Raw genomic sequence first — 23,364 nt, forward strand, 5'->3', positions numbered from 1 at the left:
AAACAGATAACATCAATATGAACAAAGAAAAACTTCTAGAGATAGCGAAGGAAGAATTCTCCTTTATTCATCTTATGAAGTCTATAAAATCCTAATACTGAAACTAGATTAGGACTGTAAGGAAAAAGAAATTTACAGGTCAAATTTACTTGTAAATATAAAAGCAAAAATTTTAAACTATGATATTAGCTACCCAAGTTCACTAGAGTAAGAAAAAGCATGAGCAAGTTAGGTAATCCAATGAATGAAAAGGTAGTTTAATGTCAAGGATATATATCAATAGATTGAAAACACCACATTTTATTTCTTTCATCTGTCTCTTTAAAAAATGATAAGTACTTATATTGATCTCTCTTGTACTAGGCACTGTGCTAAGTCACTTACATATTTACTCCTTTAAACTTTCTATCATCCCTGCGGGAAAGTTCTATTTTGCTTCCATTTCTTAGCTAAGACTCTAACCCCCAGGAAAGTGAAGCAACATTTGTAAGTTTTTGTGGATGGTCAGTGATGGGACCAGTACAGGAACATCCAAAGTCTGTGCTTGGAAACAGTGCCCCATGTTGACACTCACATTACAGATGAAAGGAAAGGAACCATGCACTTACCATATAGATTAAGTCTCACATTACAGGTTAAAGGAAAGGAACCATGCACTTACATTATAGATTAATACCCCCATAACAGGTTAAAGGAAAAAGAAACATGTGCTTCCTCAAAAGTTGTAAAGAAAGCATATCCATTTCTTAATATATTTCCCAATTTCTTTTGCTTGTTTTCTGACCTTTGTAGTGCATTTTGCCATGAGGCAAATTTTATTTCTTATATCATTAAATGTATCCTTTTTTCTTTGTATCTGAGAAAGGTATTCCTCATGAATACTTTATTTCATGTCTCCCAGGTTTCTGATACTTTTACAGTTTCATTATTTTTTAACTTTTAACTACTTGCTGTATCTAGAATTTAGTAATGATAGCCATATTTTCCCACTTTTGTTGAATAATTTTTGCTACTGATCCAAAATGTGAATTTTATTTTAAACTCAATTCCCTTATGCTCTTGCATCTAATTTTAAGATGCTTCCTATTCCACTGGTTGTTTTGCCTATCTAAAACAAAATGCTACCTTAGTTATAATGTAATTATAATATAATAAATGTAATTAGTAAACATAATACGACATATAATAAATAGCATATATAAAATAACAAAATATAATTTACCATATAACAAGGTCCAAGGAGAGCAATACTATACAATCACTTGAAATATCCCGCAAAAGATAGTTTATAAAATTCAATATTCATTTGTAATTTAAAAGAAAGAGTAAAATAGGGATTGATGAATGCTTCCAAAATAAGAAGAAATTATATGTCTACAAGAGAAAGAGGTAAATGATAAACTTTAGTAACACTGGCAATAAATGCAGGACAAGATGAGGATGCCTGATATAATGTTAAAGAAAAAGTATTATGTAACATTGTTTTTGCAGCACTGATGAGTTCAGTGAAAAGAGAATCTCATAGAAAAGAGTATCTCGTTCTTCTTAATGTCTGTACACTTGTCCATTGCATGAACATAACAGCTTATTTAGCCACTATGTTACTGATCTGCATCTGGATTTCTAGGTTTTCATGGAGTATTTTATTATGCACAATTGTTTCAAACACTAGGACTTCCTCTTATGTTTATATCTTTTGAAAGAAACAATATCTCCACAGATGATTTATCTGTGCTGGCTGCTAGCTGACTTTGGGTACTTCTCAGTTCTTCCCTTTACCTTCCTTGTCAATATGAAAACGGAAGGCAAGAAGGTCTCCTGTTTAGAGGCTGTCAAGATAGATCTTGGTGATAAAGTCTTGGTGGTAAAGGCTAAAAGTATCAACCCAGAACAAACGTTTTTCCAGCTGTAACTATGTGTGATTTCCTTGGCTTGATTCCGTAGAGGATGTCAGACCAGACTGTAGAATCTGCCGTCAAAGTGCTTCCAGTAGGATGAGCTAAGTCAAGTATGGTGGCATATGTAATTCAAGATAAAATATAATGTCTCCTTTTCTCTCCTAGCAAAACTTGGTGGAGTGAATGTAGAAGTCACTGTATGCTTTGAATTAAAGGAACACAATAAATCTTGTTTTGGAAGGTAAGTATTCTGGTCTCTTTGTGGAGATGAATTGGAAATTGTCTAGAAGAAGGAAAATGAGGTTAACCAAAGTTAAACTCATAAATAATTGAGCATTAATTAGATATCTGTGGTCTATGTTTGTCTTTGATCATAATTTCTCCCAATTTATAGACCTCTTTGATACTTGATGAATCCTTGTCAAAGATGCACTTAACAATGGTTATCACTTGTGTATTAGGTTTTGCCTGGGCCCTGAAGAAACTATCCTAAATTACCAGCTATGATTGTCACTTGATTTCCTCACAGAGAACAATCAGAACTCCTTGTCTTAAGTGGCTTGGAATGTGAAACTAGTTAGTCTCTTAGATATTGTTAGAGGACCCTACAGAGCCCATTGGTGAAAGTTTGGAAAACATGGGGCTTCTTAAAATTGATTCTTGTAGTGCTATAGGAAAGATCACTGAACCAAAAGGATAACGGTGTTTCTGGTTCTGTTGTTAGCATTCTCCATGGAAACACTGCTGAAGCTTCTGGACTCAATTTCCTTCCCCATATGTGAATGTCACTGAAAATATCCAACTCCATTCTATCCCCATATAACTTCAGGAACTAAGCAAAATGAAGACTCAAAATTCATTTCAAATAATGAAATGAATATATAACGTAGAATGGAACTGGGAAAATACCTGGTTTAAATTCTGGAAAGTACCAACTATACAATTCTGGATAAGTTGCTTACTCTTGCTTAGTCTAATTTAATGCCCATCTCACAGGATGTTATGATGATTAATTTAATATCTTTGTATAACACAGAGTGTTATGTAATTTCTTCTTGTTTTTCTTGAGTAAATACATATCCTTAAGCAACTCACTGTAAACAATAGTTACTTACTTGCTTAAATTACTCTTATCTTCTATTATCACCTGAACTGTGTCCTGCTCAAGTTAATATGTGGAAGTCTTAACCCCCAATACCTCGTAATCTAACTGTATTTGGAGATAAGGCCCTTAAATAGGTAACTGAGTTCAAATGAGGTCAAATGGGTGGGCTCTAATTCAATATGACTGGTGTCCTTATAAAAAGAAAATATTAGGACACAGACATGCACAGAGAGAAGACCATGTGAAGACCAAAGGAAAACATGGCATCTACAAACCAAGAAGAGATACCTCAGAAGAAATCAATCCTGTTGACACCTTATCTCAGATTTCTAGCCTCTACACCCGTGAGTGAGTAAATTTCTGTTGTTTAACCTCCTCAGTCTCTGGTACTTTGTCATGGCAGCTCTAGGAAACTAATACAACTTTTTATGGCCTCCTTGTCTCAAGTTGAAAGTTCAATATTTGGCATCATAGCTAAGAAACAAAAATATCATCTACATTCCTTGTTGTAGTCTTTCTTCCCCATTCTCATTGCTAGTAATTTCCATATTTGGGTCTGTTTTCTGTATCTTGTAAACAGAGCATTATGCTCATTTCTTGTCTTACTGCTAATATACAATAAATGTGCAGATACGAAATAGATTTTGGAGGAGTGCAACATATAGTTGGTACATGTGTGATATGTGTGTATTCATATAATTTATACTTTTTCTCTATTTTCTTCCTTTGGTGTGAGCTAAGATTCTCTGCTTTTGTGACTAGCGCTCCTGAATACTAATCCCTGAATTTAATTCACCAAAAATTGTCAAAAATAATAATCATATGGGGAAAGAGAGAGTGATAGAGGGAGAAGAACAAACAATCAGGCAAGGGCAGTACTGTGAATTATTAGGCTCTTATTAATAAGATTATTTTAGTCTAGAGGAAATGACCGTAAGTACCATCAGTGAGCCCAGTTGGTCTTTACTGAGTGCTAGACACATCCCTGAGTTCTGTTCTTAGTCTCCAACTGTATGATGACTACTGTCTGGAAGTATTATCTGAACAACTAAAGTCACTTAATGGAAAAGGAATATGTCTTTAGAGAAGCAACAGTAATTTTTCTATCTGATTAAAAAGCAATGTTGACTGTCTGGAAACCTCAGTCATATTTGTAAGCAGAAAAGCATTGGCTATTCAAAGTGGATGACGTAAAGAGATGAGCAGAAACTTTGGCGATAGGTATACCTGGATTTAATTCTCACTTCTACCACTTGGCAGCTGGATAGCCTTAGGCAAGTTTCATACCTCCCTGAAATTCACTTAATTCAGTCTGTAAAATGGCATAATAACTTATTATAGCATCCTTTTAGGAATTTTAAATCAGTTATTGAAATAAAAGTACACACTATATAGACAAGTATGGATTCCTCAATAGGTGTTTGACCTTTCATTTCTCCAGTATCCCACCCCCATCAAATAAAGAAAAATACTTTTTTAAATTTACAAATATTTCATTATTCTAAAGTTAAAGCCATAAAAATAAAAATAATCAAATGGCCTACGATCATACCATTAGAAGAACAAAAGAATAGGTGTTCATGAGAGTTCCAAATTAGAATACAAGTTTTCATTAGGCACCTGTTTATGTATGCTATTCTGCTCTTTAAAATAAATAATTAAATTTGAAAGACTTATTTCCTCACTTTTAAGACTTTATTAGTTTACAAATTACATATCGACCTATGCTAAATATTATACCAACCCATGCTAATGAATTCAGTACAGAAAACAAAAAACACTGCACTCAAGCAAACTACATATATATGTGTGTGTGTGTGTATATATACATATATATATATATATATATATATATATATATATATATATATATATATATATTACTTAAATGCATTTATATCCTAGCGTGTCTCATAAAGCATTGTGGTAACTCACCGGAATACAAACAATCAAATATAATGGCAAAAGCACTTAATATAAACAGGGCCAAGGAAACATAGACAGAAGATGAAGAAAAGATGAGGGAAATGTGAACAGGAGGAAGTGTAGTTAATCGAGTTGTATGTTTTGACCTTAAGATTCTCTGTGCGGGGACTTCCCTGGTGGCACAGTGGTTGGGAATCCACCTGCCAGTGCAGGGAACATGGGTTTGAGCCCTGGTCAGGGAAGATCCCACCTGCCGCAGAGCAAATAAGCCCGTGTGCCACAACTACTGAAGTCCCAGCGCCTAGCCCGTGCTCCACAACAAGAGAAGCCACAGCAATGAGGAGCCCGCACACCACAACGAAGAGTAGCCCCCACTCGCCCCAACTAGAGACAGCCTGTGTGCCACAACAAAGACCCAACACGGCCAAAAATAAATAATAAATAAATTTATTTAAAAAAAAGATTCTCTGTGGATAAAACAACATGTAAATAATTGGTTACAAAGCCACATTATTTGAAGGTGCCAGACTGCATATTAACAGTCTGACACAAAGGGACAGCACAGGAAAACGATTCAAAGATAGAGATTTTTAAATATTTGCAGTTTGAAACCTTTTAGAGCACGTGTAATGAGCTCGACACACATTTCAACACTCAACATGTTAATCACATGTTCAAAGTATGTCTCAAAGTCATTGGAAATAGCTGTTGTCTCTGTCCCTGGTATCCAAAACTGATCTGTGATGTGTAAAACTCAGGAGGTATTGATATCCACTTTTTGGCATCTGAACAGGAAACAAAGTTGTTTCGCAGTGATAATAAAGAATGAAGTAAATGCAAAAGGATACAAAAGACAAAGTACTGAGGGAATGTATTAACAGAATGAGTCAAACTAAATTGTGGTGAACTGGGGCCTACGATTGTACACACTCCATGGACATACCCCAGCCTAAATACTGGCATAGGAGGAAGGGTACTGCGAAGCCCATCACAGTATAATCCTTTAAAATGTCCCTTTCAAGGTTGGCTCCACTCAACACTGAGTATAGGAAATCTTCCCATCAGGCAGAAACACTGGCTGCCCAATGATTGACCAAGAAATTAACACACTAATGAATAAACGATGCTAATTTATTTCTATCCCTGACAATGGGAAACAGCACACACTCTGTGTCAATGGTATGTCCTCCTTCCCACTTTTCTAAGTGGTAAATTATGTTTTTCCCTTCATTGCTTTATATCATGTGTGGCAGGCATGATGGGAAATGGCTATCAATGGTTCTGTTATTGATTTCTACCTTCCTTTCACTGTGGCTAAAGAAGATACTTTGTATGATTTCAATTTCTTAAAAATGTATTGGTACTTGTATTGTGGCCTAACATATGGTCTTTCCCGGAGAGTGTTCCATGTGTACTTGAGAAAAAGGTGTATTCTGCTGTTGTTGAGTGGAGTGATCTATATACAGCTGTTAGGTTTAGTTGGTTAAATGTGTTATTCAGTCCCCCTACCTCTCTACTGATCTTCTGTCTAGATGTGTTTTCCATTATTGAAAGCAAGGTATTGATCTCCAACTATTATTTTAGAACTATCTATTTCTTCCTTCAATTCTGTCAATGTTTGCTTCACATATTTGGGGGTTGTTTGGTACATATATGTTTATAGGTGTTCTATGTTCTTGATAGATTGAACTTGTTATCAACATATAGTGGCCTCCTTTTCCTCTTGTGATAGTTTTTGATTTAAAGTTTATTTTGTGTGATAGTAACATAGCCATCCCAGATCTATCTTCCTTCCTTCCTTCCTTCCTTTCTTTTTCTGTCTCTCTTTCCTTCTTTTTTGTTACTATTTGCATGGGATATTTTATTCTATGCTTTAACTTTCAAGCAACTTGTGTCTTTTGAAATCAAGTGAGATTTTTGCGGACAGCATATACTTGGATTATGGTTGTTTTTAAAGTCCATTCTGCCAATGTTTATCTTTTCATTGGAGAGCTTAATCCACTTACTTTTTCAAAAATTACTGATGAGGAAGAACTTAATTCTGTCTATTTCCTGCTTGTTTTCTGTATGTCTTATGCATTTTTTGCCCCTCATTTACTCCATTACTGACTTCTGTGCTTAGCCGATTTTCTTGTGGTGAACTCTTGATTCCCTTTTCATTTCTTTTTGCATATGGTCTATTGATATTTTCTTTGTGGTTATCAAGAAGATGACATTTACCATTCTAAAGTTAAAACAATATAATTTCAATTGAAACCAACTTCAGTAGCACACAGAAACTCTGTTCCTCTACAGTTCCGTTCCTCCTCTTTACATTATTATTGTCACAAATTACACCTTTTTACTTTGTGAGCCCAATAACATGGATTTATGATTATTTTATACATTTGTTTTTTCAATCATGTAAGAAATAAAAAGTAGAGCTACAAGCCAATAACACAATACTGGCTTTAGTATTTGCCCATGTATTTATCTTTACTGGAGATTTCTATTTCTTTCTACAGCTTCGAGATGCTGTCTAGTGTCCTTTCATTTCAACCTGAAGGTTCAATTTAGCATTTCTCATAGGGCAGTGGTAGGAAGTTGTAAAATAAATGCCCTCAGCCTTTGTTCATCTGGGAATGCGTTAATTTCTCCCTACGTTTTGAAACCAGTTTGGCCAAATATAGAATTCTTGGTGGACAATTTTTTTTCTTTCAGCACTTTAAATATGGCTGGCCTCTTGCTTCCGTGGTTTCATATAGGAAATTAGCTCTAATCTTTTTGAGGATCCCTGCTTTGTAACAAATTTCTTTTTTCTTTCTCCTTTGGGAGAAAAGATTCTTTCTGTGTCATTTGGCTTCTGAGAGTTTGATTATACTGGTTTTTGCTGTGGGGTTCTTTGAGTTTCTCTTAGTCCTGAAATCAGCCAAAGATTTATAGCAACCAAACACATAGTGAACCAGGGAAGAGGCAATTTGAAAATGGCAGGAAAGCTTTGTGGCATTTTTACTTGCCCTTGCCCCATCCACTGTTAGTGTAGTGATGGTCTTAAAGTGGTGGAGTCTTAATGCAGTGATAGTCTTAAAGTAACAGCAGACCATTCCTAGAATGGGACCCTCAATCCTGCTTCAGGAGGGAGCAGAAGAGACTGTACTCTCAGATTATTATGTGTATCTGTTCTAACCTGTCTGGGAGCTACCTGAAGGACTGACACAAGATGCTTATCTCTGTCTTAGCTAACTTGGAACACAGTCTGGAAAAGCAGCGGTCAATGCTCAAAAAAGTGCAAGTTGAACTAACAAAGCACAGATGGCTGGGGCAGAAGACTGTGCATTGAAATACAGTAGACCACAGAAGATGCAGGAGCCAAAGTTGGGGGAGATTCTTTGGGAAATTAGAACCTACAAAAAGTACACATGTGTCCAGAGAAATTAGGAAAGCCACATGCATACTCGAGATAAGATGCATGTTCTGAAAACACCAGAGGAGTCTCTAAGCTTTTACCATGGGCTGAGCCCTGAACTCAATGCAGGTCAGCTAAATGTTGAAGGAGTGATCCAGCAATCTGCACAATGGGCAGAGGTGTGTGGTTTTGGGTGTGCATGTGGATGTGCTTGTGTGTATTTATTTTTGTTTGTTTTAGGTGCAGGAATTCAAGGAAATCTCTGTCAAAACATTAGCTAAACATGAACTAAAGGAACAGAGACTTCGGTGCATACATACGATAAGGAAAACAGTCATTGCAAAAATAGTTTGGAAAGGTCCCTAAACAAACAGACTACTACAGCCTCCAACAATCAAAAGCCCAGGAAACCCTGGGAAAGTGGGAGAATCTGATTTCCATAGATACCACATTATAATATTTGAAAGACAAATTTTCAACCAAAAATATCACAAGGTATACAAAGACATGGAAAAGTATGGTCCATTTAAGAAAACAAATTAATTGATGAAACCATCCCTAAGGAAGCCCAGACATTTCTCCACTGCATATTCTTGCCTCCTTTGTCATAGATTCATTGACCATAAGTGCATGGGTTTCTTTCTGGGCTCTCTATTCTGTTCCAGTGATCGATGTTTTTGTGCCAGTACCATGCTGTTTTGATTACTGTAGGTTTGTAGCATAGTCTGAAGCCAGGGAGCATGATTCCTCCAGTTGTGTTCTTCTTTCTCAAGACTGTTTTAGCTATTCAGGATCTTTTGTGTTTCCATACAAACTTTAAAATTATTTGTTCTAGGTCTGTGGAAAATGCCCTTGCTATGTTGATACAGACTGCATTGAATCCGTCGATTTCCTTGGGTATGATGGTCACTTTAACAATATTAATTCTTCCAATCTGTGACCATGGTATATCTTTCCAGCTGTTTGTGTCATCTTTAATTTCTTGTATCAGTGTCATATAGTTCCCTGGGTACAGGTCTTTTACCTCCTTAGGCAGATTTATTCTTCTGTATTTTATTCTTTTTTACGCGATTGTAAATGGGATTGTTTCCTTAATTTCTCTTTCTGATAGTTCACTGTTAGTGTATAGAAATACAGTAGATTTCTAGATATAAATTCTGTATCCTGCAAATTTACCAAGTTCATTTTTGAGCTCTAATAATTTTTGGATGGTGTCTTTCAGATTTTCTATGGATCATGCCATCTGCAAACAGTGACAGTTTTACTTTTTCCTTTCCATTTTGGAGTCCTTTTATTTATTGACTTTTCTTGTCTGATTGCTGTGGCTAGGACTTCCAAAAGTACCTTCAATAAAAGTGGTGAGAGTGGGCATCCTTGTCTTGTTCCTGATCTTAGGGGAAATGCTTTCAGCTTTTCACCATTGAGTATGTTAGCTATGAGCTTGTCGTATATGGCCTTTATTATGTTGAGGTATGTGTTCCCTCTATGCCCACTTTCTGGAGAGTTTTTACCATGAATGGATATTGAATTTTTTTCAAAAGCTTTTTTTTCATCTATTGAGATAATCATATGGTTTTTAGTCTTCAATTTGTTACTGTGATGATAAGAGACCTAAGAGAGCTACAGAGGCTAAGTGACCTATCCTTCCCTGAATGGGTAGGTATCCTTGTTCTGCCTTCTAATTGAGTTAGTATCTGAGTAAAGAACTGCCAGGTGTCATTTAGTTCACAATACACTGTTGTGGCAATATAGAAATGAATTTGTCTAAATCATTTGGCTTTTCTAAATTATAGTAAATGAATATACTGAATGAATACTTCAACTTAAGGAAATGCTCTTAAAGATATATTAATGTAGGCACTTCAGCGGAGAATTGAAAACAAAACAAATAATTCAGGTAAAATTAAAGTACACTCAGTTGTATCCAGTTTCCTCTTGTAAATCTCTCTTTTTCATTTGAGTGGACAGTCACTGGAGAATATCTGACTTGGGGCTAAGGAAATCTAAGCCTTCTTGGCCACACTGTATTCTCTTATGTCGTTTAATAAAGACACCAGTTGGGTTGCTGAAAAAATAGTGGGAAAAATCAATGCCTCACATCCAAAGGGCAGCTCTTGAAAATATGTGGATTGTTGTAGTCATTTTGCTCTTCTGGCCTCAGAAGTTCTAATCTTAACCTTAGCCCCTCATGCAGAGAGACTTTTTAAACCAATTCGCACATTACTCATTATGTGACTGTTGAATAAGAGAAACCCAGCTCTTTTCCTGTGCTTTCAAGCAGTTATCTTCTTCAAAACTTTGTTTGGATTGTTATACCTTAATCTTGCCTGGCAAGGGACTTATGGGAAGGTTGTTATTGTTTGAAAGTTTGGTGCCAGTATCTGCAAAGAAAGAAGAAAGTAAAGAAGGAAAGGTGTGTTTATCAAACATCCCAATAGTGAAAGTGTGTGAAAGCAACTTTTGAAAAAGTGAATCTGTCAGAGTTCAGCCATATTATTACATTTTATTTTATTCATTGAACATAAATAATTATCAGTGAATCCTTTCTAGATTTTCTAGTTTCCCAAAGTTCCCTGTATTCACATTCTAAGGTGAAAAATGGTATTTTAAGTCACTGCTCTCCACCTTATATTATTTATAATCACTCCTCATGACCTCTTCCTTCAAAGAAACGTGATCCTGAGAAGTGTCCTTTGTTTGTCTTTGTGGAATAAGTGATGGGGATGCATCCTGGAGACCTGTGAGATGTTTAAATTGTGGCCTAATGAAACTAGGATGGAGAGTTCTGGAAAGATCTGGAAAGATGGCTGGTAGAGTGTGGCCAGATGTGGGAGAAGAGACACGTACCGAGAGAGGGAGAGGAAATTTTCAGAGGGAGACAATTAAACAAATAATTCAATAAGTTTTGTTGTGTGGTGTGGGATGCAAGCCTTTCTCTCCCCGTTTCCTTCACAATCTCTTTGTTAAAGACTGTGTTTTTCATTAGTTTTACTAAGATAGGATTTGCCGTTTTGTTTGGATACTGAGAATGGACCCATGGAAACAGTTACATTTGGGTTATCTCTGACTATCTTTAATGAAGAACATAAATATTGGCCACACTATCTATGCACATGCTATCACCATGCCTTTTTTGTTCTCTGTTCATATATCTAAGTCCTCTTCTTTGAGGTCAATCTCAAATCTCATCTGAAATGTACATTTATTGATAGATTCAACCCATAATGAACTGTCCCTTCTTTGTGCTCCTTAGGCTCTGATTATTTATAAAAACTCATTTTTGAACTTAGACACTGTCCAATATGATATATTAGTTATTTCATCAGCATATGTTATATCCTCAACACAGTTATAAGCTTTTGTGGGGCTGGGATCATACATTCTGTAATTTTTCTCAGTACTTACACTTACTTTGATAGAAAGCGCATTCATTCATCTAAACATCATTTATTGAGTGTTAATTAAATGTCTCAACTCAGTCAATATTGTTTGAGTGAATGCATGCATGAATGAGGGAGTATGCAATAGGTAGCCTAATGTACCGCCCGATGTGAAAAAACCAAAAGCATAAACACAAAAGCAAGCCGAAAAGTGGCCCAGGACTTTCTGTAAAATATCCTGCTTTTGTTGGATGAGGCCATGAAAATCAAGATGCTCCTGAAAGGTCTTAAGAGCTGACCAAGAATAGTAAACAATTGAAATTCTCTCAGGCTTATTCAACCCTATCACTGGACACATTTATACCTCTCAGGAATGTTATTAAAAGAAGAGATTAATAAAGCTTTTATAGATGAGTTGATAAATCTCTAAACATTTAAATCTTCATTTCCTCCTAGGTTTCTCTAGTTTGGGTTTCCAAAAGATTTCAAGAAACCACAGGATAATTAAAAAATTAGACATTATCTTTCTTACCTTCATGTTTTTTGATGGTAAACACATTTTATTTTCTCCATAGTGCTGCCCAATTTCCACCAGTACAGTTCTTAAGTGAATTTTGCTCTGGATGGTGGGATATATAAGATGTAAATGAATTGTTTGTATATGTTTTAGAATTCTTCTAAAGGGCCTGGCCATGGAAATGCATTGAATCTTACTTAAATAAGTAAAGGAACTTCCTCAGAATTATTATTTTATTCTGGTTAGGATACTCTCTGCCCTGGTTTGTTAAAATTTCCCTCTAGAGTGGTTTTAATTTTGTTTCTGATAGGGTCCTAGGATTTATTGCCACACCCATCCTGCATCTGGTTTTCTTTGAATTCCTCTCCTTGCAGTTTCTGATTCATACAGGGCCTTACAGGTTAGTGACAACCTGGCCATCACAACTCTGGGAAGGACAGGCCTACTTTTCAGAGGTGCTGATGTTTTCTGTACCTGAAGGTTTTCAAGAGATATCAATCTTCCTCACCACCTCCCTTGGCCCTCTTAATGGACTAAGCAGTTCCTCATGAAAGTTCTGTAGGATATCTGTACTAACTTCTCCATATTGTTCCATCCTGAGTCTAAATTCCTGGCCTCAAGGTAATGTTAGATTTCTAGCTCCAGCCCCTATGTACATAAGGCCTCTACTAAGGAACAGAACGCATACACATCAGTCTGCTCTTATTTCTCTGGATTTAATTTCTCTGTTACTTTCTGAAACATGCAGGTGCTCCTTTCTTTCTTTTAATCTCAGCTATGTGCTTTTAACATTTTGAAAACTGACCCAGAATTTACATGTGTCTCCAGTAAGAGTACATTAAATTGAGCTTAGTCTGCTCTTCTACTGGCATATTTGAGATCCAAATAATTTGCTACTTAACTGGATTCAGTTACCTGTATATTTCAGGCACCTAAAACTCACCATGTTCCAAATTTCCCCCTTTATAGTTAGTAATTTTCTTGGGAATCTGGATAACATTAGATGGAATAAAGTTAGTGAGTGGCCCAGGATTGCCTGAAATTTTGTTTGTCAGAGTGGCCAGGGAAAGTTAAGCAAAGAAGCAAACCAAATGAAAAACAGAATCACATTATTATGGCTGAGACAAGATTCCATGCAGAACTCTCTGTAGAGCTGGGTTGGGTCATAACTTATGCCAGAGCTCTAGGTGGGGTTGACACCATCTCATGCCAAGCTCTCAGTTCTGGGCTAATGTCATCTCTGGTCCACTCTATGGAGTGGAAACTTTGGAGGAATGGCCAATGTGTTCCACAGTGTAGGAAGAGGGAAATTGTGAACGTTACTTTCTAAATTGTGGAGGAACTAACCACTGTAAATGTGCCTTGAACTATGGTGTTTAATTTGACCAGTCAGATCAATGACTTTCCCCTTGAATGAAATGCTGCTACGTATATGAGCAGAAAAACAAAACTGGTATAAGGAATAGATAGCTAGTGGGAAGCAGCCGCATAGCCCAGGAAGATCAGCTCTGTGCTTTGTGACCACCTAGAGGGGTGACATAGGGCGGGTGGGAGGGAGGGAGTTGCAAGAGGGAAGAGATATGGGGACATATGTATATGTATAACTGATTTACTTTGTTAGAAAGTGGAAACTAACACACCATTGTAAAGCAATTATACTCCAATGAAGATGTTTAAAAAAAAACTAGTGTAAGGAGCTGGAGAGACTGGGAGTCTTATTTTCCCAGCAATTAACTTTTCCTCGACCATGACCTTCCTTTTGAGTCTCCTAGACCTTGGGGATGATAGCAACCCCTTGGGTTGGGGGATGGCAACCCCATCTTCACTAGAACCTCTATAGTTAACTTTGATTTTTCCCACACCGTCTATCCATCCCATGTATGCAGTCAGACATTTGATCTTGGACTTTTACTGACAAAATATCCTTGAATATAACCATTTCTTTTCACTGCCACTGCTACTGCTTTTGTCACTGCCTTAACTAGAGCTTTAACTTTAAGTTCTTTATATAAATATCTAAATATCTATATATAAATAAAATATACAAATAAATAAAATGTAATATTAATTTTGATGATTTAAAAGTCTTTTCTTGATAAAGACTTTTCCTGATAAATATACACAATATCTTATATAAATATTTGTGTATTATCTGTTCTTTTCTTAGAATTTTAGTCATATGATTCTATCTCTTGGTATGTCTAGAACTTTTTGATTGAATGCTGACTATTTTATTTGGCTTTTAAAATTTTTCTCAGTGGAAATGTTGTTTTGCTTCAAAATATTTTACTCTACCTGGAAGTAGCAAATCTTCAAATTACAATTTGTTAAATGCTTTGAAATATCAATACTATAGGTGTCACAAAATCTAGAAAAATGACATTTGAAAATTAACTACTGCCAGATGTGTCTCTATAAAACTTTTTCCCCACTCTTGTAGCTATATATTCTTTAACTGCCTCCTGTTTTAGAAATAAAATTGTAAGAAATAAACTTTGTAGTTTATAGACATAGATTTCTTTTCACATGGTTGATTAGAGTTTGCTTTTAGTTATTAATAGTTTAGAAAAGTTTATTTCAGCATCACAATTTATTATTGATAATGTCGCATTAATGTTCATTGTTAACTTTGAGAAAACCTCTATGGATTACTTCCTCATAAATATTTACTATTATAAATGCATTACTGATTTCAGTACTGCTATAGGTTTGTGCATTACAGGAATTCTGATAAAATACTCATTCACACCATTCCATTACACACATTATTGATGGGGTATATTCTTTTATTTCTTTCTTTATTTATTTTTGACTGTGTTGTGTCTTCGTTGCTGTGCGCAGGCTTTCTCTAGTTGCAGCGACTGGGGGATACTCTTTGTTGCGGTGTGCAGGCTTCTTATTGTGGTGGCTTCTCTTGTTGCAAAGCACAGGCTCTAGGCACACAAGCTTCAGTAGTTGTGGCTCGCAGGCTCAGTAGTTGTGGCTCACGGGCTCTAGAGCGAAGGCCCCATAGTCGTGGCACACGGTCTTAGTTGTTCCGCGGCATGTGGGATCTTCCCGGACCAGGGCTCGAACCCGTGTCCCCTGCATTGGCAGGTGACTTCCTAACCACTGTGCCATCAGGGAAGCCCCTGGAGTATATTGGTTATTTTTTTTTTTGCGGTATGCTGGCCTCTCACTGTTGTGGCCTCTCCCCGTTGTGGGGCACAGGCTCCGGACATGCAGGCTCAGTGGCCATGGCTCACGGGCCTAGCTGCTACATGGCATATGGGATCTTCCCGGACTGGGGCACGAACCCGTGTCCCCTGCATCGGCAGGCAGACTCTCAACCACTGCACCACCAGGGAAGCCCTGGGGTATATTCTTGACAGAAGGAAATTTCCGTTTTGACTAAGCATTGAAGAAAACTGAATCTTTGACTTATCCTTCACATGCCTGATGATTGAAATAATTTTCCACAGAATAACTTCTGGTTTTATACTTTTCAGTTCTTTTTTTCTTCTTCAAACGCACATGCTTTGAGAGCTGTGAAGTGCAAGACATGGCTATATTGTAAGGTGGTTTTTGTCCTTACGCTTCTGTGTCTTGTGCTAGTTAAGTCAGTAGAGTAGTCAGTAAGAGTACTGGAAGTTATTCCTGTAATGGGATATTATATAGTCAGTTACATATGGTGGTGTCTGAAAATCACATAATAGCCTCACTTAAAACATCTCCTTAGCCAGATTTCAAGAAAGCCTGTGACCAATCCAATATGATCCAACATAGCAGAATATGATAGAAGGAAAATTGACAAAGAAATAGACGCTGGACTTACCTGATGGAAATAAAAATATCTCACTTTTGACAATTTTGCAAAAACCTATAATGACATGAACTAATTTCTAGGGTTCTTCGTAGGACCTAAAAAGGAACCCATAGAGTTGTGGAACAACAATAGAAGCTACTGTGATGAGAAGCCCGGACACCGCAACAAAGAGTAGCCCCCGCTCGCCGCAACTAGAGAAAGCCTGCACGCAGCACTGAAGACCCAACGCAGCCAAGATAAAAATAAATAAATAAATAAAAATAAATTTATCTTTTAAAAAGTGATACTCAGGTTTGAGGCATGAGAAATTTGATGAGGAGAAATTAGCTCATGTTTGCAGAACTTTTAAAATATCAAACTCAGTCTCTAAGATTTTAGCATTCTATACAACATCGGTTACTTATTAGTGGTTTGGGAAGGCCAATTTAAAATTTTCTCATCTTACTGTATTGAAATTCACGGCCCTAATGTTCTCCACGTTGACTATATGAATGATGAAGAAAAGTCAATCATGTATTTCATTTCCAACTGGACAGAAAACAATATTTTGAAAAGTGTTTGGCCTACTGACTTTTGATTTCTTCTAAGGCAAATGGATAGGTAATTTTTATTCCCTGATTAGGAGAAAAATGGGGGAAGAGGGCAGGGTTAAGAATTAAGATTTCAAGAGCATGAGAGGTAGATGGCCAACCATAGTTCCTAAGGTTCGGTGCCTGTAACTGTTGCCGCTGCTTAAGCGTGCCAAAGCAGTGGTATGGCTGCTGCGCTCGTGTTTGCTACCACTAGAAACATTCTTGCCAGTAGTGGCGGCAGCGGGACTCAATTACTCCCTTTTTTCACTCTCTCCAGAAGCTCCAGATGGCGTCTTCCGTGGGCAACGTGGCCGACAGCACAGAACCAACGAAACGTATGCTTTCCTTCCAAGGGTTAGCTGAGCTGGCACATCGAGAATATCAGGCAGGAGATTTTGAGACAGCTGAGAGACACTGCATGCAGCTCTGGAGACAAGAGCCAGGCAATACTGGTGTACTTTTATTACTTTCATCTATACACTTCCAGTGTCGAAGGCTGGACAGATCTGCCCACTTTAGTACTCTGGCAATTAAACAGAACCCTCTTCTGGCAGAAGCCTATTCGAATTTGGGGAATGTGTACAAGGAAAGAGGGCAGTTGCAGGAAGCAACTGAGCATTACCGGCATGCATTGCGTCTCAAACCAGATTTCATCGATGGTTATATTAACCTGGCAGCCGCTTTGGTAGCAGCAGGCGACATGGAAGGAGCAGTACAAGCTTACGTCTCTGCTCTTCAGTACAATCCTTCTTTGTACTGTGTTCGCAGTGACCTGGGGAACCTGCTCAAAGCCCTGGGTGGCTTAGAAGAAGCCAAGGCATGTTATTTGAAAGCAATTGAGATGCAACCGAACTTTGCAGTAGCTTGGAGTAATCTTGGCTGTGTTTTCAATGCACAAGGGGAGATTTGGCTTGCAATTCATCACTTTGAAAAGGCTGTCACCCTTGACCCCAATTTTCTGGATGCTTATATCAATTTAGGAAATGTCTTCAATGAGGCACGGATTTTTGACAGAGCTGTGGCAGCTTACCTTCGTGCCCTAAGCTTGAGTCCAAATCATGCAGTGGTACATGGCAACCTGGCTTGTGTATACTATGAGCAAGGCCTGATGGATCTGGCAATAGACACCTACAGGCGAGCTATTGAATTGCAACCACATTTCCCTGATGCTTACTGCAACTTAGCCAACGCTCTCAAAGAGAAGGGCAGTGTTGCTGAAGCAGAAGATTGTTATCGTACAGCTCTCCGGCTGTGTCCCACCCATGCAGACTCTCTGAATAACCTAGCCAATATCAAAGGAGAACAGGGAAACAGTGAAGACGCGGTTCACTTGTATCGTAAAGCATTAGAGCTCTGCCCAGACTTTGCTGATGCCCATTCAAATTTAGCAAGTGTATTGAAGCAGCAGGGAAAACTGCACGAAGCTCTGATGCATTATAAGGAGGCTATTCGAATCAGTCCTACCTTTGCTGATGCGTACTGTAATATGGGAAACACTCTATGGGAGATGCAGGATGTTCAGGGAGCCTTAGAGTGTTATACTCGTGCCGTGCAGATCAACCCTGCATTTGCGGATGCCCACAGCAATCTGGCTTCCATTCACCAGGATTCAGGGAATATTCCAGAAGCAATTGCTTCTTATCGCACTGTTCTGAAGCTTCAACCTGATTTTCCTGACGCTTATTGTAATTTGGCTCATTGCCTGCAGGTTGTCTGTGATTGGACAGACTATGATGAGCGAATGAAGAAGTTGGTCAGCATTGTGGCTGACCAGTTGGAGAAGAATAGGTTGCCTTCTGTGCAGCCTCATCATAGTATGCTCTATCCTCTTCCTCATGGCTTCAGGAAGGCTATTGCTGAGAGGCATGGGAACCTCTGCTTGGCTAATATAAGTGCCCTTCATAAACCACCGTATGAACATATAACAGACTTGAAGCTCAGTGATGGTCGACTGCGTGTAGGATACGTGAGTTCTGACTTTGGGAACCATCCTACTTCTCACCTTATGCAGTCTATTCCAGGCATGCACAGTCCTGATAAATTTGAGATATTCTGTTATGCCCTGAGCCCACATGATGGCACAAACTTCCGAGTGAAGGTGATGGCAGAAGCCAATCATTTCACTGATCTTTCTCAGATTCCATGCAATGGGAAAGCAGCTGATCGCATCCATCAAGATGGTATACACATCCTTGTAAATATGAATGGTTATACCAGGGGTGCTCGAAATGAACTCTTTGCTCTCAGGCCAGCTCCTATTCAGGCAATGTGGCTGGGGTACCCTGGGACTAGTGGCGTGCTTTTCATGGATTATATCATCACTGATCAGGAAACGTCACCTGCTGAAGTTGCTGAGCAGTATTCTGAGAAACTGGCTTATATGCCCCATACGTTCTTTATTGGTGATCATGCTAATATGTTCCCTCACCTGAAGAAAAAAGCCGTCATCGATTTTAAGTCCAATGGGCACATTTATGACAATCGGATTGTGCTGAATGGCATCGACCTCCAAGCATTTCTTGATAGTCTATCAGATGTGCAAATAGTCAAGATGAAATGTCCTGATGGAGAAGACAACGCAGACAGCAGTAATACAGCTCTTAATATGCCTGTCATTCCTATGAATACTGTTGCAGAAGCAGTTATTGAAATGATTAACAGAGGACAAATTCAGATTACAATGAATGGATTCAGTATTAGCAATGGCCTGGCAACTACCCTGATCAACAATAAGGCTGCCACTGGAGAGGAGGTTCCCCGTACCATTATTGTAACCACACGTTCTCAGTACGGGTTACCAGAAGATGCCATTGTGTACTGTAACTTTAATCAGTTATACAAAATTGACCCATCTACTTTGCAGATGTGGGCAAATATTCTGAAGCGTGTTCCCAATAGTGTACTGTGGCTGTTGCGTTTTCCAGCAGCAGGAGAAGCTAATATTCAACAGTACGCACAAAATATGGGCCTTCCCCCAAACCGTATCATTTTTTCCCCTGTTGCTCCTAAAGAGGAACATGTTCGGAGAGGCCAGCTGGCTGATGTCTGCTTGGACACTCCACTCTGTAATGGCCACACCACAGGGATGGATGTCCTTTGGGCAGGGACCCCCATGGTGACTATGCCAGGAGAGACTCTTGCTTCCCGAGTTGCAGGTTCCCAGCTCACTTGTTTAGGCTGTCTTGAGCTGATTGCTAAAAATCGGCAAGAATATGAAGAGATAGCTGTGAAACTGGGAACTGATCTCGAATACCTGAAGAAAATTCGTGGCAAAGTCTGGAAGCAGAGAACATCTAGCCCTCTGTTCAACACCAAACAATATACAATGGAACTAGAGCGGCTCTACCTACAGATGTGGGAGCATTATGCAGCCGGCAACAAACCTGATCACATGATTAAGCCGGTTGAAGTCACTGAGTCGGCCTAAATAATGACTGTGTGCCCAGGAGAATTACCCCTGTAGCTGAGCCTCAACCTTCTGGGGGAAAGGGAACTACTTTTTCAATATCATGGTGCAGATGGGTGACAGACAATGATAAGAAATAGCACAGCCAGACTTGCTTCCTGCATGGTCACAATAGGGAGAAACCCAAGAGATGCGAAACTGCTGTTCCACAAGGAGTCTCCATCGAATTTTGCAGCAGCCAGGTTTCTGGAAGGTCTGGAAGGTGAGTCTGGAAGGTAAGTCTGGAAGGTCTGATCTCCCTTGGTCTTCCAGGGGATGGATGGTTAATGTGGAAGGGAGATAGAGATTGCCCGGCCGTTTTGTGATTATCACGGATTGATTGAGTCTTCTGAATTAATTTTTTTCTTTATATTTTGGGTATTGGAGCTTTTAAAAATGTTTGGTTTCAGGTATTTTTATTCATGTGAAGTGTATATGATTCTCTTGAGATAAGGTTTTAAGCTAAAATATTCCTTGTTTTAGTTTCTGAACTCTACCGATAAATGGGGACTTTGCTGGTGTAGTCTTTTTATAGGTTTTATAAACCACTTGAGCCTCTATCAGTCACTTTAGTGTCTGACATAACGTTTGGAACTCTCAGTGCTTTGTTGGTCTGTAGATGATGGCTTCAATTCTTTTTCTGGTCCGTTTCCTTCTTCCCTTCCCCCCACTTTAAAAATTCTCCTGTAACTTGGCTAACAAAATACCAAGTGTGATTCAAAACCTCCCAGAGTGTTTCTCTTCAACACATCATCTGGTGCCAAATGAAGATTGTTAGGAGTGCTTATTAATTATGAAGGGCACAGTTGTGGTACTGTCACTGACGATAATAATAATGGATTTTTGGCCTAGAGTTTTGACCTATTTCACCAGTGTTTTACCATTGACTGCCCCTCTATGCTGCTTCCAAAAGTGAGAGTGTGTGATAAGATTTTTACTTTCATTTCTAAAGTTTGTTTTTTTTAGGTGAGTCCTGTTTTTCCTTTTTCTTTCAGCAGAAATGAAATCCCAGGTAAGTATAAGTATTCAAATATTTGATCAGTAAGTCACAGTTATCTCCAGTACATTAAATAACTTTCATCAAAAAACATGTTATAGGTGAAAAGCTCTGAAGGACCAGCTATGTATATGATAATTATGTTTCAGGCCTTCTAGGGTATTATATATAATAACTTGTCTTCTGGTCGTGGTCTTGAAGTCTTTATGGATTCAGCCTCAGTAGTAGCGAACTGCACTGCTACTTGGTTTGGAGTACAAATTAGACTTTAGCCCTCCTGGAGGTTGAGTTTTTGGTATTGAAAACCATAGGAATGAAATTATTGTATTTCATCAAAGGATCGAGGGCTTGAGGCTTAAACAAGCCAACATATGTGTGGGAAGCAGTCAGCCTTGAGAGCAGGCTACGGACATGCCAGGCATGCCGCCGCTGCTCGAAGGGACTGTCCCTACTTGTTCCCCTCCTTGTTCCATTCCACGGGAGATAAATCACCAGGGCCCAGAAATCATAAAGAATGTAAAATGAGACAAGCCAATCTGTCTCCACCCTGCACGTGCAGGTTATTTTGGATGATTCTGGGTTTATGGGTTTTCTCCCAGGGAAGTTATCCTTGAGCCGAGACAGTCATTAGATGATGTAAACCACCGTCTGGCAACCTTCCCTTTTCTAGTCGATATAATCTGCAACTGTAGCATAATAAAACTTGCCTTGCAACCGTCAGTTGTCTTGGTCCTTCTGACCCCATTTGTCGGTGCTACTTCAGTTCCTTACCCCGTCCCTTCTGACCCTGGGCGGTGAAATCCTCTTTCTGAGGCTGGTCCGCGGCAAGTGGCGCCTGAACAGGGACCTGAAGCGTGAAGCCAATGAAAAGAAAAAGAAAGTGCAGGTAAGAGAACCCTTATGCAAAATATGTGTGGACACGAGTAAAAGTGAAACTAACAGAGGCATAAGGCAACAGTCAGAAGTAAAATAAGATGGGGCAAAAGGGCTCAAAGGAGCGTGAATTATTTGCTCCGGTTTTACTTTCGATGCTTAAAGCTCGGGGTAATAAAGTTTCTACCTCACAGTTGACTGAATTTTTGCAGCATATCCATGATGTATCTCCCTGGTTTCCTGATGGCGGCTCTGTGACATAGAAATCTGGCAGAAAGTTGGAGAAGATTTTAAAAATTATTATGAGTCTCGAGGGCCTACTCATACTGCCGTTGTTACATTTAGTTTGTGGAATCTGATAAAAATATGTTTAGGTTCTTCTCATGATAGTGTTGATTTGAATGTAAAGTCAGAAAAACATAAGCCTCTGACAGAAGAAACGACTGTATTATCAGCTACTGTGTCGCCACTTCCTAAACCAAAAGAGCTAATCAATTTAAATATTTCAGATGAAGAGGAACATTTTGACTTAACAGATGAGGCTTTTAAACATAAAAGAGAGAAGTATCCTGAAGATGATTTTCTAATGGCTATAATAGATAAGTCAGTGAAAAAGCTGCAAATTAGTAAGGACTGTCTTCCTCAAAATTCTCCATCTGTAAAACTGCTCAGTCCCTTGCAACGTGCTGTACAAGCAGCAATAAAACGAGGAGAAGATCCTATTTTCTGTTGTCCTGTCACGGAAAGACCTGATCCTAATAATCCTCAACAGGCTATTAGGGAGCATCAGGCTCTTCCTTTTAAAGTTTTGAAAGATTTAAAATCTGCTTGTGCTCAATATGGGCCCACTGCTCCTTTTACTACTGCTATGGTTGACACTATTACAGGAGAAGCTCTTCCCGCTGCTGATTGGCAGTCTATTGCACGAGCTTGTTTAAATGGTGGAGATTATTTAATATGGAAGTTTGATTTTTATGAACGGGCTGCTGAACAAGCAGAAAAGAATGCTACCCATGATATTCCAGTTGATTATCATATGCTGATTGGGGAAGGACCATATATTTCTTTACAAGTTCGATTAACTTATCCCTTTGTTGCTTATCCTCAAATAAATCATTTGGCATTACAAGCCTGGAGGAAATTATCTTCTACACACAAAACTGAGGATCTTTCAAAAATTAGACAGGGACCTGATGAACCATATGCTGATTTTGTAGATAGATTGTTACAGCCGGTGGGGAGACTCATTGTGGATGGACTCACTGGTACAATTGTAGTTAAGCAACTTGCTTTTGAAAATGCTAATAATGCATGTCAGGCTGCGATTCGACCTTGGAGAAAACGGGGAACATTGGAGGATTATATTCGCCTTTGTGCAGACATTGGGCCTGCTTATATACAGGGTGCTGCTATGGCTGCAGCATCAACTAAAGTGGGGTTTAAAAACAATCCAAAGAGAAC

The 23,364-nt window shown here is 38.5% G+C and overlaps 1 protein-coding gene across 1 annotated transcript; it reads left to right on the plus strand.

The window, feature by feature from the left end:
- Nucleotides 1-16,701: 16,701 nt before the first annotated feature.
- LOC308611557 (UDP-N-acetylglucosamine--peptide N-acetylglucosaminyltransferase 110 kDa subunit-like) lies at nt 16,702-20,015 on the plus strand (the record flags this gene model as incomplete). The annotated part of the gene is made up of 1 exon (XM_081260278.1): nt 16,702-20,015. Exon 1 carries the CDS (start codon nt 16,875-16,877, stop codon nt 20,013-20,015), a length of 3,141 nt encoding a protein of 1,046 aa, XP_081116404.1. The 5' UTR covers nt 16,702-16,874.
- Between the last annotated feature and the right edge of the window lie 3,349 nt (nt 20,016-23,364).

Source organism: Mesoplodon bidens (assembly GCF_964165515.1).
Source record: "Mesoplodon bidens genome assembly, contig: HAP1_SCAFFOLD_302, whole genome shotgun sequence".
Taxonomy (NCBI): Eukaryota; Metazoa; Chordata; class Mammalia; order Artiodactyla; family Ziphiidae; genus Mesoplodon; species Mesoplodon bidens.